At 35.8% G+C, this 18,479-nt stretch overlaps 1 protein-coding gene across 1 annotated transcript in view; it reads right to left on the reverse strand.

Moving 5' to 3' along the window:
• The window catches only part of PTCHD4 (patched domain containing 4), a 315,238-nt gene extending 312,069 nt beyond the window's left edge, over positions 1 to 3,169 (reverse strand). Inside the window, exon 1 of the mRNA XM_051997117.1 lies at positions 2,529 to 3,169. Within this exon, the coding sequence (XP_051853077.1) occupies positions 2,529 to 2,954 (426 nt within the window). The 5' untranslated portion in view covers positions 2,955 to 3,169. The remainder of the gene's footprint in view (positions 1 to 2,528) is intronic.
• Between the last annotated feature and the right edge of the window lie 15,310 nt (positions 3,170 to 18,479).

The following is an 18,479-nucleotide window of genomic DNA, read 5'->3' on the forward strand; positions in this document are numbered from 1 at the left end:
GTGGGAGTATAAAAGTATATGAGGTGATGTCCTTGTACAAAAAACTTTGGTGAGGTAGTAATTTACTTCTTATTCATATGTTCAAAAAATTTTGGTCAGATAGGTTACTTTTCATTCACTAAGTACTCCATTTTATTCAGTATCTCAATAATTTGTACAGTGGGCTTTGGAGGCAACTAAGTGGTACAATGGATATGACACTGGACCTGGAGTCAGGGATATATATATATATATATATATCCCTGACTCCAGGTCCAGTGTCATATATATATATATATATATATATATATATCCAAATTCAACCTCAGACACTTGCTGTTCTGTGATCCTGGGTAAGTCATTTAGCTTCAGTTTTCTTGGGTGTAAAAAAGGTATAGCATATACCTCCCAGGGTTGTTGTAAAAATTAAATGAGATAATAGGCAAAGTGTCCAGCACATGGTAGGTAATTAATAAATGATTATTTCCTTCCTTCCTTACTAGGGTTTTGGTGATAGAGGTAAGGTAATAGCATTTATATAACACCTACTGCATGCTAAGGCATAGTTAAATACTTTACAGATATTATGATCTGCATAGATCAATGTAATATTCAGGTTCAGGCAATATTACCTTATTCTAAAGAAAGTAGAAATAAGTCCCAGTAAAAATTGAATATTAGTAGAGTGTAAACTTAAGAAAGATTTGATGTTAAAGAAAAAGTAGTTTCAAGGTCTATTTTACATTATTTAGTCTATTTAACAATGATCTATATATAAACTTTGCAGGCTAGGTGAATTACCTTCCAATGTCATCTATTTCTTTTGCAAGTGATAATGTTGATCTCAGAAAATTCAGTAATTTAAAAGTTACTACTGCACATACACATGTGCATATCCTTTTCTCTCCCTTTAGTGATTGGAGAAAGTACAAAGTCCTTACCTAGATTTAACACTGACGGATCATTTTTCTTGGTTCACTAAATCTCTTGGGGCTCCTCAGCTTTGAAAAGCTGACACCATGGTCATTCTCTAGATCTTTTTTAACCAGGACACAACACTTCAAGAAAGCTGGTTAAGGGCCTCTCTAAGGGATTCCAAATGTCAGGATATCATGCCTAGTGCATCCAACTGTAATTCAATTTAAGAGAAAGACGTTTTATACGCTCACTTTCTTACTGCTTTCAAATTGGAAACCATCACTATATTAAGGTAAATAAATAAAATAACCAGGATGGATGAACATCTTGTGATTTCTGTATGAACACCATGTTTTCCCTTCCATACCTACGTAGAGATGGTGGGAATCATTTAATTATAGGAATTTATCATATCAATTAGAGAACAATTAACTTTTTTATTCAGTACACTATACCTAGCTTACAAGTTACTTTAATAATCAACAATTTCAGAAGATTCACTACCTTAAGCCCATAAATGGTGCAATGACTCTTGGAAAGTCACATTTGTCCCTGAAACTTCAGTAGCCTGAAGGTTGCATGCCTCATTGCCTGCAGCTGATAAATTCTGACAATCCAGAAAATGACTGAAAAATCTCATTTAAAGTTATAGAAATTGTAGGAAGTGGGTCAAAAAAGACAACCTGCTTTTTGCTCATTTATTATTGAAATTATTCAACTTTGCTAAATTGGATGAACAAATGGGTTTTGTTATTGTTATTATTTGCTTGTTTTTTGGACACAAGACCTTATAATCATTTTGTTTTAGTTTGAGGTTTTGTGGGAGGGAAAAGATAATGGGTCTTTGATATCATGCAACCCACCAGTAGATCAGTTAGTGGTAGACCATTATTTTTGCCCACAGACAGAAAATTCCCAACCTTTTTTTTTTATATGCAAATACACACTCCCACAATTCCTGGAACCTTACTACATTCATAACTCACTACTGACAGACACACAGACATAGATATAAACTCTTTGGGACAGATGGGAAGCCAGCCTTTACTGGGACCATGGCATCTATAATTATGTTAGCAACTGGACTTATAATTAGTAATGAAAAAATAAATCTTACTCCCCCCTCCAGGGGACAAAAGAAATTCCCCAAACTATTAAGGATTCCCACTCCCAATTCCATTCACTGATTTTTTAACCCTTAACAAAGATATAATTGCAGGGTCTCAGAAACTGCTTATTTGTTTAAAAAATGTTTTCGATTTTTTTGCTTATTTAATTACTTAATATCTAACTGTAAAATTCATGTTTCCTTCATTCAGCCCTTTCCATTTTAACTCCCCCCTCCAATCTCCCCCCAAATCCCCTTCAGATGAGACCTCTGCATTTTCTTTGCTTGTTTAGGGCAAGAAATGAAGAGCTTCCTCTTTAATTGGCAGAAGCATGCAGGAGGAGCATACCTTCAATTTAGTGTTGGGATACCTCACTTGCACCCTGGCTGTTGTCTTATTGGAGACGGCAGCCTGCCTGAGATCCTCTAGCACTGAAATTATATCATCCAGCACGCATTTCTTATCCTGATTTCTCAACGCACACAGATGGGAAAAAGTATAATTATAGCCCTTGTGGTTCACCTTCATTTCCAGCACGGCTCTGTGGGTCTGCAGGATCCCCTCAGCCTGAAGCAAAATATTGTGTCCGGGTGGGGATAGGAGGATTACCCTGCCATACCTCCCAGGGGTGTGCAAGTCCGAATACAGCTGGCTTTTGGACTGGTCCAGGGGGAAGAGGCTCCCCGCCAGGCTCCGCTCGATCTTCGCCAAGCTGTGGCTGGGAGCGACCAACCGCTCCAGGTCGCTCTCGGGCTGGAAGCGGTTGAGCACGCTGAAGCCGAAGATGATGGTCAGGACTGCAGGCACGGTGAGGAAGAAGACGGGGTGCCGGCTCACGCACAAGCCCAGCCTGTGGCAGAACGACTGGAGCCCTCTGCGAATGACCTGCCGCAGCATCCTCCACCCGATCCAGCTCGCAGACGCTCCCGGCCGTCTTAAAAAGCACATGTGACATGTGTAAGCGCCGGGCTGTCCCCCCTCTTCACCCCGGATTCCCCCCTCTCCCGTTGACACCCCCTCCCCTTCGGCCACTACCACCGCCACTGCTGACAAACCCCCTCCCCCTCCCTTTTCACCTCCCTAACCACGCTGCTTGTCTTTCCCCATCCCCACCTCCATGCACTCCTACTACTCTTTCAAACACTGCAGCAAGTTGCAGCAAGGCGGGCACAAATGGATAGCGGGCGTGGGGGCGGGGGGGTGGGGAAGCAGGCAGACTTGGGGCCAGGCGATAGAGAGTGGGGGACTCAGGTTGGACGCCTTGGTGCCGGGGACCCCACCTTCATCCTCCTCCCTGGCGCCCCTCTCTGATTCTCCCTGGGCCCCTAGCTCACCGCATGGGCAGCTTTCTTTTCCTCTCTCGCTATCCCTTCATCTCTCTGCTGCAGTCCCCCCGACCTCCCTCGGAGGAGGTGGTTCGGTGTGGAGCTGTCCCAGGGCTATCCTATCAGTTCGGTTGGATTTATGTACTTAACTAGAACCATGTGCCTCGGTGTTGTAAGAGGCAGACATGTGCCCCGGGAGGGGAGGGGTGGGGGGAGGGAGAAAGGAGGGGGCGGAGGAGGGAGAGAGAAAAAGGGGGCAGAGATGCTCTTGTTTTTTTTTTTTTTTAAATTTTAAGTACCAACAGTTATTTTTAGAGTTTTTGTTTTGTTTTCCTTCTCTTTCTTTCTTTCTTTCTTTCTTTCTTTCTTTCTTTCTTTCTTTCTTTCTTTCTTTCTTTCTTTCTTTCTTTCTTTCTTTCTTTCTTTCTTTCTTTCTTTCTTTTAACTACTAGCCCAGGGTCACCCAAGTAAATGAAAGAGGAAACAAGTGAAGGTGCGAAGACTCAGTTAGGCAGGGGGCTCATGGAAAGGAAGAGCTATTAGGAAGCTGGGAAAGCAGGTTAACCCATCTCTGCTATAAGAAGCTGCTTTCCTCTCCAGTTTCCTATGGCCCGCGAATTTCGCGTTTCAGCTCCTGTGGAAAAGAGCGGGGAGGATGATGCTGCATTTTTAACATATCACAAAGCGTGCGAAGGATTTCCGCGCAACACCTCCGGGAGATGCCCTTCTCAAGGCGGTGCCTGCTGCAGCTATGGAGCTGCCTGAAGACCCTGGTCTCCTTGGTACTCTTGGGTGCCCAGATCCTTTGCACTCATTTTTGGCTCTCAGGTGTATCAAGAAGAGACATTTGGCGATAGAGAAGCCTGTAGCACGCACGGGTTGGTGGTAGTGGTGGTGGGGGGGCGGGGTAACAAACCTAAAAATGTATGTGATGTATGTGATAACATTGATGTACTACAGAATATAATAGTCAAGTGTTCTGGAAATTGAGGTTTAAAAATCTGAAGTTCTCAGAGTTCCCCTTAAGGACACACCCCCTCTAGATTCCTCCCTTCTTCAGGTCCCGTCCTGCTTCCCCACATCTACCCTCAGGTACCATGCCAAGTAAAATCATAAGGTTAGCTCTAAGGGTCTGGAGAGATCTTAGTTGGGAGCTGAGCTGGTTTCTTGGGTGAGTTGAAATTGAACATTCAGCAGTTGGGACACCCAAATCATTTGGTTGTAAGAGAAATCAGGAAGGTGGAAAAGGCTCACAACTGCAGTCACCTGATGTGAGAAAGGTGGAAGCAGGTCACTTCATCAAAAAGAAAAATACTTGGTCTTTTCCTACCATGGTTGTTTATATGATTTAGCCACTTACCGGACTCCCTAAATAGGAGTGCTTGGGAAGTGTTATCTTGTAGAAATTTCAGCATCTGCAGACCCAGGGGTACTGATCTAGAAGTCTTGCTGTGTAGAAAAAGGCATATTTTAAAGCTACTAAAATAATTAGCATTCATCATCCATGTAATAAGTCTGTAACTCAATGAAGAATATGGAGAAATTTGGGAATAAGATCTGAATGACCTGAAGACCAACTTAACATGTGAGTCTCCTTAAGGGTTTCTTTCTATTCTCTCTTCATACTTGTTTCAATTTAGCCATTCTAAAACCTGTTTAATAAACACACAAAATGAGCAAGTCAAGAATATACTAACTAGGGTGATGGTCACAAGAGGTTCATTGTGAGATCTTTAATAACACAGCAGGGCATCTATTACTCCACTAGTATAAATAAAAATAACTGGAAAAACTCAAAGAATGTTCAAAGAAAGAAATGATTTGACTTTCCCTTGGTAGAATTTATTCTTCCCTTAGGAGACCAATTATATTTTGAAGAATTTGGAACAAGGCAATAAAGATGAGTGTGAAAGTCATGAGAGAAGCATGGAATTAGTTTTAGATTTTGAGAAGGGACTATAATGATAATCCAGTAGTCTTCCCAATGTAGGAAATCTTTCACAGCATTATTCATATGACCATCCCACTTCTGTTTGAACACTATCAGTCACAGAACACTCATTATTTCAAATCCAGTCAATTCAACAAACATTTATTCACATCACCATACTAGTTAGTGGAGTTACAAAGACAAAAAAAAAATCCTCTTTATTGAGTATAGTAGAGACGATATAGCGTATAGATAAGCAAGCACAAGATGCATACAAAAATAGAATATAAATTTTAAGGGGAAAATAGCACCAGTGGGATCACAAAAGACTACTAAATCTGATTTAAAAGTAGCTAGGAATTCTAAGAGTTCCAGGCAAGAACATAATGCACATATGTGTGCACATGGCAGGGAGATGGGAGAAAAAATGCCCCATGTGGATAACAGCCAGTAGTCTTGTTTGCTTGAAAGAAAAGTCTGTAAAAATACTAATATGAAAAAATTCTAGAAAGGTAGGTTGGAGCCAGAATATTGAGGACTTTAAATGCCAAATGGAGATAATGCATTATCTCATTTGCAATAGGGAGCCATTGAATATTTTTAAGTAATGGAGAGATAGGTCAGATCTGTATTTTAAGAATATCAACTTGACAGAAATTTGGCAGCTCTAATAAAAGCAACTCTACCTTAATTTGATCCAAATTGCATCTTTCTAATTTTCATCAACTGATTGACTCTTGTTCCAGAGTGACAAAGAGTAAATATGATACCTTTTGCATTTGACTCTGATATTCATATTTCTCTTGGGAAAATAGTCTAGTGATTCCAAGAGATGGATATTTGTTTGAATTTTCAGGAAAAAGGAAATAAATATATTATTTTATTGTCCATTCTTTGTCACAAAGAGGGAATACTACATTCATTCAGTCAGACAAAAATTACTTATTAGAGTATCTACTATATGCTAGGTACTTTAGACTAAAATATAATAAATGAAAAAATCTCTGTTCTCAAGAAGCTTGCATTCTAATAGTGATAAAGTAAGGATCTTATCTAGCTATCTAAAAATGAATACAAGTAAATGCAAGACATTTTGAGAGGAAGAGAAGTAGAAATCAGGAAAGACTTTAGGTATTAGATAGTGTTTGACATATGTCTTGAAGAGAATGATTCTATGAAGGAAAGGTAAGGAGGGAGGGTAGCCAAACCTTGTGGGTTAGTCAATGTAAAAGCCTGAATTTGGAAAGGGCATTTTTCCATATTACAGACAACCTGTAATAGCCTTCAACATAAATCCTCTTAATTCATCAAAGTCCTGCTCCAAAGCCTTAATTTTTGTGTGTGGAGGTGATGCCAGAGTCTTAAAGACTAATTCAGTAGGATGAAATTTCTTGTTATCTTCAAGATGACATGATAAAGTAAAGGTGTGAACTGACTCTCCTCCCTCACAATGGAAACTGAGGGGAGAATATGAGCTAGGATAAAACAAAATGGGCAGGCATATATGAGCTATCACCTGCATCATTGAAGGGAATGTTGAAATAGAAGAGATTTCAGATCATATTGTTTGAGCAAGCTCTTAATAGTCCAACCAAGCTAGAAAGACTTAGGATTTAGAGTTAACTCAGCTTGACTATAGGATGCTAAGTTTTTTGGCCACCTCAAATCATAAAGGCAATCTATGAACCATTGTTTGGGTTGGGAGTTATGGTAGGGTGAAGAGGAAGCACAAGAATATATGTTGATAAAATTACAGAGCTTTCAAATATTGAATTATAGCATCCCTTGTGGTGCTGGACAGTTCCTCACAGATCATCTATAAAGAGCTTGACAAAACACTTTGCTCCAAACAACCTGTGAAGTAGATAGTGCTAATTCCAAATTAAGCACTTGAAGCTCATATACCTTTTACTCAGTAATTCAGTCACATGTTTAAATAGTGTTTTAGTCTTTAGTAAAATAGGCCATGAATCTGTTCCCTGCAAAAATTCTTCTACCTTGTTCATTATAAACCATGGCTTAGTCAGGGCAGGGAAAATCATTGTGCCTCTGGTCCCTCATCTCAAACCTCATATATTAGGTTGAGGTATTATGAAGTACTGACCTTAATTCCTAAGATGGTGTGCAACACAGCACAAAACCATAGTATTGGAACCTGAAGACATACAATCCCACTTATGTCAGTAGTTAGCAGAGTGATCTTGGAAAATCTATACAACTTCCCTGAAACTCAGTTTCCTTAGGTGTAAAATGAATATAATAATATTTTCACAACATAACTTGCAGGGTTGCTGTGAAGGAAGGAAGTGGGTAATCTGGGTAACTAATTGGTTCAGTGGGTAGAGTGTGGGACTTGAACTCTGGAAGATGTGATTTCAAATATTGATTTAGCATTTATTAGTTGCATTATCAGAGGCAAGTCATTTTCCTCAGCAAAATGAGGATAATAATAGCACCTACCCCACAAGGTTGTTGTATAAACTAAATGACATATTACATATAAGGTGTTTAAAAAACCTTAAGTGTAATATAATTGATAGTTATTAAACAATTAATATAGAAAAATTAACTATAATTAGGATGCTGCAGGGACCCACCCCCCAGTAAAGTTGATAAGCTGATATCAAGTCAATTACAATCCTTCTCATGAGCCTTCCATGGGATAGAATTGAAAGTGCTGCCCCAGGACATGGGACATCATTTTTTTCTCTGGGCAGAGCTGATTGGCCTATATGGAATGAAACCAACTGACCTAAGTAGTTCAGGCCAATATCATATTTTCATAATAGGTTGAAAGCAATTAGAGGCCAAAGACCACATTTTAGCTTAGTTGTAGAGAGCACCCACCACTCCTGAGTTTAGGTTTATTACTTTATAGTCATTTCTTTTTAATCATTTTCATATATATGTATGCTTAGGACAAACATTCTTCTTATTCTCCTATTATTTACTATATTCTTCCTCTATCATTTTGGACCTATTAAAAGAATAAGCTGATGAGCGCAAATCACTTCAATTACTTTCAAATTATGTTTATTAAATCTCTATTACATGCAAGGTAAATCCCAGGGACAGAGCATATAAAGAAAATACAAAAGCAAAAACAGTCATATGATCATAGATTTTGAATGGAAAAGAAATTTATAAACCCTTGAATTTAATTATTTCATTTTACATGGAAGTAAATTGGAGCTGAAAGAGGTTAAGTTAATTACTTTACCTGAGTCACATAGATTTATGATAAGGGATTTTGAACTTGTGTCTTTCTTACTTAAGAACTGTGTCACATTTATAAGAATATTAGTCATCCCCCCAATTGATAAATGAGCAAAGGATAGGAAAAGAAGATTTTCAGATGAAGAAGTTAAGGGCATCTATAGTCATATGAAAAAAATGCTCTAAATCACTATTGATTGAAGCAATACAAATTAAAACAACTCTAAGATACTACCTCACACCTCTCAGATTGGCTAAGTTGACAAGAAAAGATAATGATAAATGTTGGGGAAGATACGGGAAAACTGGGACACTAATGCCTTGTTAGTAGAGTTGTGAAATGATCCAACCATTCCAAAGAACAATTTGGAACTATGCCCAAGGGACTATAAAATTGTGCATACTCTTTAACCCAGAAGTGTCACTACTGGAGTCTATATCTCAAGAAAATAATAAAGGAGGGGAAAGGACCCATGTGTACAAAAATGTTTGTAGCAGCTCTTGTTGTGGTATCAAAGAACTGGAAAATGAGTAGATGCCTATCAGTTGGAAAATGGCTGAAAGTTGTGGTATATGAAGGAAATGGAATACTATCATTCTATAAAAAATAATAAATACATACATACATAACAATTTCTATAAAAAACGAGCTGACTTTAAAAAGGCCTGGGAAGATTTACATGAATTAATACTGAGGAAAATAAGCAGAACTAGGAATACATTGTACACAGTAACAACATGATTGCACAATGATCAGCTATGAAAGACTTGATTCTTCTCAGTGGTTCAGTGATCCAAGTCAATCCCAATATACTTTGGTTAGAAAATGCCATCTGCATCTAGAAAAAGAACTATGGAGATTGAATGTAAATAAATACATATGCTATATTCACTTATTGTTTTCTTTTTTTTCTCTCCCATGGCTTTTCCTCTTTTGTCTGATTTTTCTCTTTCAACATGATTCATAAAGAAATGTGTTTTAAACAGTTAATATACATATATAACCAGAAAAATAAAGAAAAAAAAGAAAAAGTTGAGTTTGAGATAACTGTGAACATCTAAATGGAAGTGTCTAATTGTCAATATTTAGGACAAAGATTTATATTTGTTATATAGCAATGATAGTTGAATTTCTGGGAATGAATGAAGTTGTTTAAAAAAAAAAAAAGATGAGAGAGAAAAAGAAAGATAAATTATTACAAGAAAGGAATTTCAGAGTTCAAAGTAATACAGATAGCACATTGAGTATCACATGATCATGATATTTATCACACCAGAAAACTCAAGAACACATGTATATATAAGATAAATTATAGGTAGTTTTAGAAGGAGCATACTTGCATTAAAATGGATTGGGAAAGACTTCTTTCAATGGTAGTATTATATCTGTGACTTAAAGGAAACCAGGAAAATTGGAGATGGAGATGAATAGGGGCAGAATTCCAAGAATGGAGAATAGTCAGCAAAAAGGCTCAATGGGAGAGTTGAATCATCTTGTGAGAAGAACAGTAAGGAGACCAGTGCCACTGGAATAAAGAATACATTTAGGAGAAGAGGGTATAGGAGGAATGGAATGGTACAAAATAATAAGGAATTTGATTGCCAAACAAGATTTTATTATGATCCTGTATATAAGAGGAATTCATAGCAGTTGAGTATGTAAGTGACCTGAACTTTAGGAAGATCACCAATAGCTAAATGCAAGATAAAATGGAGTGAGGAGAGACTGGAGGAGGAAAGACCAAATAGAAGACTAATAAAACAATCTAGACATGAGGTGATGAGGTCCTTCACCAGAATGGCAGTAGTAACAGAAAAAAAGGGACACATATCTGAGATACTGGGAAGATAGAAATGACAAAACTTGGCAACTGATTAAATAGAGGAAGTGAGAGTGAAAACTTGATATTCTTAAGCAATGTGGCTGTTGACATTTGTCCATTGTTTAGCCACTACAATTTATATATGTACCAGTTCAGAGAATAGAGGTTGAATTTATTAGTTTGTTCTGTGTTACTCCAGCTCATCTCAGCGGCTTCTTGTGGCTTTTACTCCAGTTCTCTGTCCCCATCTGTTTTTTTTTTTTTTTTTTTAGCTTCACAAGGCCATAGTTATGTAATGTTATCACCATAGACATCATCTTGCTTTAACTGTTGACTTAAAGGGTAACAGGTAAGGAAACAGTTTTGTCCCAGAAAAGTGGGCACACACCAAATAAGTACCAAACCCAGATTAAAATTCTAGTTCTTCAGAGTCTGAACTGAATATTTTCCCTTAAAATATCACACTGAAGTATATGGAAATTATTCTTTCCACAATGATGCTACAGCATCATTGTATCCTGGGTTTGCTTGTGGTAGCTTTTGAAGACTGATCCATTTGGATTTACCTCAAATAGATTACAGAGGCTTTCCAAGTTACCTCTTGTAACAATGTATTTTTGTGATTGATACTACAAGCATCTGTAAATTGTGTTTTAATTCTTTAGGCAACTCTTTTTGTTGCTATTGCATGTGTAGTTGGAAAGAACCAGGAGCAAAATATGTGAATGAAGACATTTCATGGAAATATAGCTTATAGAAAAGGGTTTCTAAATGATCTATATATACAAAAATATTCTATATTATGTGCATATTTTATCAATTCTAAAGTACTTATGGGAATTCTGCAATAAATGGACTAAATGACCATGGTTATAACTTGATTTTCTGGACCTCAATTTTCTTTAGATATTTTTTAAAGTAAAATTTTGTTTTATTCATATTTTTTCATTGTTGCTAATTTAAAATATTAATAAAATAATTTTAATAAGAAAATAAATTACATTTAAAATTAAAATTTCTGAAAATTTTGATTATATCAAATTAAAAAGCCTTTGTACAAACAGAACGAATGCAAACAAGATTAGTAGGGAAGCAACAAACAATTAAAGGTTCTGATAAAGGCCTCATTTCCAAAATATATAGAGAACTGACTCAAATTTATAAAAAATCAAGCCATTCTCCAATTGATAAATGGTCAAAGGATATGAACAGACAATTTTCAGATGATGAAATTGAAACTATTACCACTCACATGAAAGAGTGTTCCAAATCACTATTGATCAGAGAAATGCAAATTAAGACAACTCTGAGATATCACTACACACCTGTCAGATTGGCTAAGATGACAGGAAAAAATAATGATGAATGTTGGAGGGGATGCGGGAAAACGGGGACATTGATGCAACGGGGAGTTGTGAACAAATCCAACCATTCTGGAGAGCAATCTGGAATTATGCCCAAAAAGTTATCAAACTGTGCATACCCTTAGATCCAGTAGTGTTTCTATTGGGCTTATATCCCAAAGAAATACTAAAGAAGGGAAAGGGACCTGTATGTGCCAAAATGTTTGTAGCAGCCCTGTTTGTAGTGGCTAGAAACTGGAAAATGAATGGATGCCCATCAATTGGAGAATGGCTTGGTAAATTGTGGTATATGAATGTTATGGAATATAATTGCTCTGTAAGGAATGACCAGCAGGATGAATACAGAGAGGCTTGGAGAGATCTACATGGACTGATGCTAAGTGAGATGAGCAGAACCAGGAGATCATTATACACTTCGACAACGATATTGTATGAGGATGTATTCTGATGGAAGTGGATTTCTATGACAAAGAGACCTAACTGAGTTCAATGGATAAATGATGGACAGAGACAGCTACACCCAGAGAAGGAACACTGGGAAACGAATGTGAACTATTTGCATTTTTGATTTTCTTCCCGAGTTATTTTTACCTTCTGAATCCAATTCTCCCTGTGCAACAGGAGAACTGTTCGGTTCTGCAAATATGTATTGTATCTAGGATATACTGCAACATATTTAACATACATAGGACTGCTTGCCATCTTGGGGGGGGTGGAGGGAGGGAGGGGAAAAAAACGAAACATAAGCGAGTGCAAGGGATAATGTTGTAAAAAATTACCCTGGCATGGATTCTGTCAATACAAAGTTATTATTAAATAAAATAAAATTTAAATTAAAAAAATTAAATTAAATTAAAATTTCAAATTTATTATTGTATTCATATTATCCAATATTGGAAATTGGTCAATAAGGGATGGGAAGCTTTCAAGAATGAAATGTTGTGGGTTTTTTAATTTAAATTTATTTTTTATTATGAATTTATAATCCTCTAGAAAATTAAAGGATTTCTAGTCAAAGGAATTAGGCTAGATGATCTCTAATGAAATTTCCAAATCTAATGAACTAAGTTCTGTGTTATCCTAAGACACAGTATTATTGTGTTCAATGTATGGCATTCTATGTCAAATGTAAGTATTTCTTGATATAAGAGGGTTGGGGTGGGGTGGGTGGATATATATGCAAAATAAAAATTACTGTGATTATATTTCTGAACATTTTATAAGCTCCAAAACCCAAACTTTGTTCTGACAAAAGTTTTGTCCTGCATTGTAATCCTATATTTTTTTTCTTTTTTTTTTAAAGCCATCACTAAAACATTTATTCTATGACACTTTTTAAATTTTTTTTCATAAATACAAATTTCATTTCTTCCATCTGTTCTTAGCTAGGCCCTCTTCTGGTTTCTACAATTCTTTTAGAATCTTGAGTTAGGATATTGCAGTTCTAATACCATGAAAATTTCCTGACACTTTTGTTTTTCTGACCAGGAAGGATTGTCAGGGACTCAGTTAAACATTCCATGACCACTTCTGGACCATAGAGAAGAGAGGTAGCACAGGAGAGATTAGTCATCATTTTGTCCACACCTAATCATGAAATGGATCCTCTTCCCTAACAAGACAGTTCTTCTGTCAGAAGCTGACAAAATATAGAATTTTATGAAGCCATTTACTGGGCTGCAGTAGGAATTAGAATGATAGCAAAAGGGCTATTTTTAAGGGGAAGCAATGAGACCACAGGCCCATGTCTGAAATCCAAATTTATTATAGTTATCAGATTTAGGCATTAAAATCATTAAAAAAGACAGCAACAGACTGCAATATTCTCTTGCTCTACTAGCAGCAGGGACAGGAGCACTGACATAGTCACTAGGCAAGGGGAAGATAAAGATAGATGAAGCATCTGGTAAGGTGTTTCTGGGAAGATGCCATGATCTATTGCCCCCAGAAACTGTCACTGTGATTGCAGGTGATATGCTGTTCTGACCCACCAAATATCACATGGCCATATTTGACTTAATTAAAAAAAGCCACACACACAAAGGGCCTACTGTCTGGTAGGTAGTATAGTATATACAATTTGGAAGCAGAGACATTAATGAAAAAATTCCTACCTTTAAGAAGCCTGCAAGCTTCTTAGGATATGTGTATGTGGGGAAGACAGAATATAAACATGTATAAAAATCAGGCAAGACTGTGGGAGAACTGGTATTTGACCTTTTCATTGCCAGGAGATAAGGATACAGAGAAGAGATACCTTGTGCAAATGTAAATGAAGAAAATAGAATGCAAAGTTTGGGGAATAGTTCACAATCCAGTTGGAGTAGAAAATAGATTGTTGGAAAGGAAATAGTGTGAGAAAATACTGGCAAGGTAGGATGAACCTTTTTTTGAGGAGCTGTGACTACAAAGGGAAAGAGTTTAAATTTTATCTTAGAATAGGGGACTTCTAAAGTCTTTTGAGCAAGGAAATAACATGGGCATCTTTAGGAAGATATTGGAAAGCATTTTCAGTCTCAAATTGGAATAAATCTTGAACATCCAATTACTCAACATATATATATAAAATAAATTTGCTGAGGCAATTGGGGTTAAATGACTTGCCCAGGATCACGTAGCTAGGAAGTATTAAGTTTCTGAGGTCAGATTTGAATTCAGGTCTTTCTGACTTCAGGGCTGGTGTGTTATCCACTGCGTTATATAGCTGCCCCAACTAATATAATTTTGATCCTGAGATCTGGCAGTAATTTTTATTCAAGATGATTTAATTGCAACAGGAAACCACTGGTTTCTACATATGCCTTAATTTTCAAAAGCTTTCTCTCATAGGGAAAATGGATCTTTTGAGAAAGCAAAAAAAAAAAAAAATTAAATGATAGGCAACAGACTAGCTTAGACTATTTATATGTATTTTTGAAATTCAGAGAAGCTATGCTGCAACCCGTCAAACAAAGAGAAGAATTTCTTCCTCTGTGACCTTTCAAAAAATATCAGCATTTGGACAGGAAGAGTCTGATGGGCAAAGTGAAAAATTCAATGAATCATCTGTAAGTATGGTTTACATCATGCTAAACATTCAGATATTTCAAAACATGTAGACTAAAAAATGTGATAGTTTGGCATCTTAAGTAAAATCAATACAGAGATGAAATGATTTTATATCTTAACTATAAAAAACAAACATTTGTTTCAAAATTTCTTATTCAGGAAGAGGCACAAAAAGCAGTTTTTGATACCAATTAATATTTCTGTAATTCCAAGCATTGAAAAAAATAAAATACAATAATAGGGAAAAAATGCTGATCATTCACAGTTACTAAGGGAAATCCCAATTTGCAACTAAAGGATTTGTCTAAACTGAGGAAAAGACAAGCCTAGATAATGAATAATAGAAGGAAGACCTAGAAATAAGCTGCCAGCAAAGTTCTGATTTTATAGAATTAATTTAAAGGAAAATTTTAATCTGTGAATATATGATGTTGTTTGTTCTTCTTCCTACTTCTGTATGTGTGGATGAAAGGGAAGCTCAATGGGAAATTACTTCAACAACAGACTATAAAATAAGGATTTATCAGAAAGATTCAATATCTGAAATATCCATAGCCAGTAGTATTAGGGACAAAAAAAGGGCTTTTCAAGCTGACTTGAAGTCCCAGAAATATTGATTCATCTGCAAAGCACTAAATTATAAAAATAAAAAAGTAAGAAAGACACATTATAATCAAGTCATGGAAGTGAAATGGACAACTTATTGGAGTTTAATAAGAAAAATATGATTTTACTACTTAGATTTTTCAAAATCATTCATCTATATGGCTCATATTTAAACTTATTGTTTGAAATTAGAGCATTAATTTATTCTTTTACTTAAAAGCTACTTTTACTTTAAGAAATCTAGAAATTTAATTAAAAATGTTTTGTGAATTGTGGTTGCTCTTGGCCCCCTTTATTTACTGTCTAGCTAACAACTTTTAAGTTATAGTAAAATAGAAAGTACATTGGATCTGGAGTGAGAGAAACTAGGTTCAAATCTTATCTCTGGTGCCTACCATTGCTGTAACTTTTAGTAATTTATTTAATGTCATTAGTCCACAGTTTCCCCATGAAGGAACTGGACTAGATTGCCTCTGAGATCCCTTCTAATCTAAATCTTGGATCTTATGATCTGAAAAATCTATGTCTGGTTTACTCAGGATTCACTCTCATTATAATGGTGGGAAGAAGAGGGAGAAATAATCTTATGATATAAAATGTCATTTTAGTTTAACAGTTTAAAATCTGATGAGTTTTAGCAAAGGCATTACAGATATAGTACAAGCTTAATAATTCATATCAAGGGACTCTGGTACACTACTGTCATTTTGTGGAAATGCCCATTAAATTGTAGGCAAAAATGTAAAGGCAGGGAAGGTCTCTTGACTTAATGATTTTCTCTAATCTTGACTCTTTTTGCTCCCTGATCTTATTGTTATAATCTCTTCCTCAGCCTTCATTATCTCCATCATTTATCCTCTCAGCATTTACTTGTATACTGTGGAATTACTAATTTGTTCAGGAATTCACAAATATTTTCACGGTAAATATTTTATCTTATCTCAATTAGGCTCTCCTTACTGCATGGCAATCTTTTTACTTTTCCCTTATTTGCTCCACATCACACTAATATGAGTGTCATGTTTCCCTTCAAATCATTCCTATTGTTCCTCATCCATCCCTCTCAATTGAAGACTGCTATTCATAATTCAGTGGAAAAAATTGAAACCACTGGTTATATGTTCTTGTCTTTCCCCAATGCTTACCTAATTATCGTTCAACACTACTCCTTATTCCTTTCCCTTCTCATTTTTTTTTAACAGAGAATTTTCTTTTTTGCACTATAACCATTTTGCTTGTCTCTTGAATTCTTAAAAAAATACTCACTAGACTTTATCATCCCTTCAAGCTTTTTTCAAATAGCTTCCATTTATTTATTAATATATTATTATTTCTAATATTTTAATATTTAATATATTATTATTTATTTTTTCCTTTAACAAATTCCTAAGGGGAAAAAAATCCCCAAATATGTATTCTTGTTGCCTCCATCTGTCTTCTCTCACTCCTTCTCAATCCTCCAAAGTGTGGTATCCAACCTTATTTGTCAAATAAACATTCTTTTTAAAAGAAGAAATTGGCAATTTTTTTTAATAGCACAATCTTGCCAAATATGATGGTGCTAATAAATCAATGCAGATATCACATGAACTTTGGAGCTGCAGTAAAATGAGAGCTAATTGTCTTCATTCAGTTGTTCAGTGATTCTTTGTGACACCATGGACCACAGTATACCAAGCCTTTCTATCTTCCCCTATTTCTTGAAGTCTGTTCAACTTCACACTTGTTGTTTTCATGATATTCTACATCTACTAATTATTTGCCATCCCCTTTTTCTTTTGCCTTCAATCTTTCCCAATATTATAGTCTTATCCAATGAATTCCATCTTCTCATCATATGTCAAAAGTATTTAGATTTCACCTTCAATATTTGATTCTTTAGTGAATAACTTGAATTAATTTCTTTAAGTTTCAACTGATTTGCCCTCCTTGCTGTCCAAGTAACCCTTAAAAATTTTCTTCAGCCCCACAATTTGAAAACAATGATTCTGTGGGGCTCATCTTTCCTTATAATTAAACTCTCAAACCATATATTGCTACTGGGAAAAAAACCCAACAACAACAGAAAAAAGCATAGCTTTGACCAAAGAGATCTTTGTCAACAAGGTGCTATCTCTGTTTTTTAGCATGCTGTCCAGTTTTGCTATAGCTTTCCTTCCAAAAGGAGGTATCTTCTAATTTCATTTCTGCAATAGCCATCTGCAGTGATCTTTGAACTCAAGAATAGAAAAACTGACATTGTTTCCATTTCTTCTTCATCTTTGTTAGGAAGTGATGGGATCAGTTCCCAAGATTTTAGGTTTTTTTTTTTTTATTTCAAACTTCATTCAACTTTTTTTCTCTCCTCTTTTACCCCTCACAAAGAGGCTGCTTAATTCCTCTTTACTTTCTATCAGAGTGGCATAATCTGCCTATCTGAGATTATTGATATTCCTTAATTCTAGCTTTTGATTCATCTAGCCTGGCATTTCCCAAGATGTACTTTACATATAAGTTAAATAGATAACTTGTCTTATTCCTTAGGTTTCCTTTTCTCTTTTAGGATTCAACCCAATTCCAACTTCTACATGAAGCTATTTCTGAACAATCTAGCTATTAATGTTCTCCCTTCCCTTATTACTTTGAATTTTTCTTGTATTTATTGCGGATTGTGTTTTTTTATGTATGTGTGCAATACTGTTAGGTGCTAAAGAAAATTACTTTTCCTTTTAAAAAGTTAAATCAATTGGTGAAAGATGCATTATGTTGATGATTTCATAAATAAATGGCTTGATACTTAAAAGAAATAAGAAAAGAACATAAACTTAATAAAATTGTTAGAATATAAGTAAACAGTTATATTTGTCACATGGGGTTCAACAGTATGGGACAGAAAATAAACTATTGCATAAATATAAAGAGAACTTGCTTTTTAAAGGACATAGGGTAACTTTTCTTTTGTATTGGAGTGATTTAAAAGGGACACAAATTGTATTGTATTGTATTTGTATTGTTCCCTCATATGTGAAAGATATGTCACTAAGCAATAGGAGGCTATGACTTAAGCATTAGACTGGCATATGAGACTGAACTTGAAGCTAGAGTGATTAAAAATGAACTGGAGGGGAATACTTAGTAGAAGTTCAAAAATCTGTTTTTGTTCAAGAGCAATTAGCTGAGAA

The sequence above is a fragment of the Antechinus flavipes genome, chromosome 4 (genome assembly GCF_016432865.1).
Source record: "Antechinus flavipes isolate AdamAnt ecotype Samford, QLD, Australia chromosome 4, AdamAnt_v2, whole genome shotgun sequence".
Classification (NCBI taxonomy): Eukaryota; Metazoa; Chordata; class Mammalia; order Dasyuromorphia; family Dasyuridae; genus Antechinus; species Antechinus flavipes.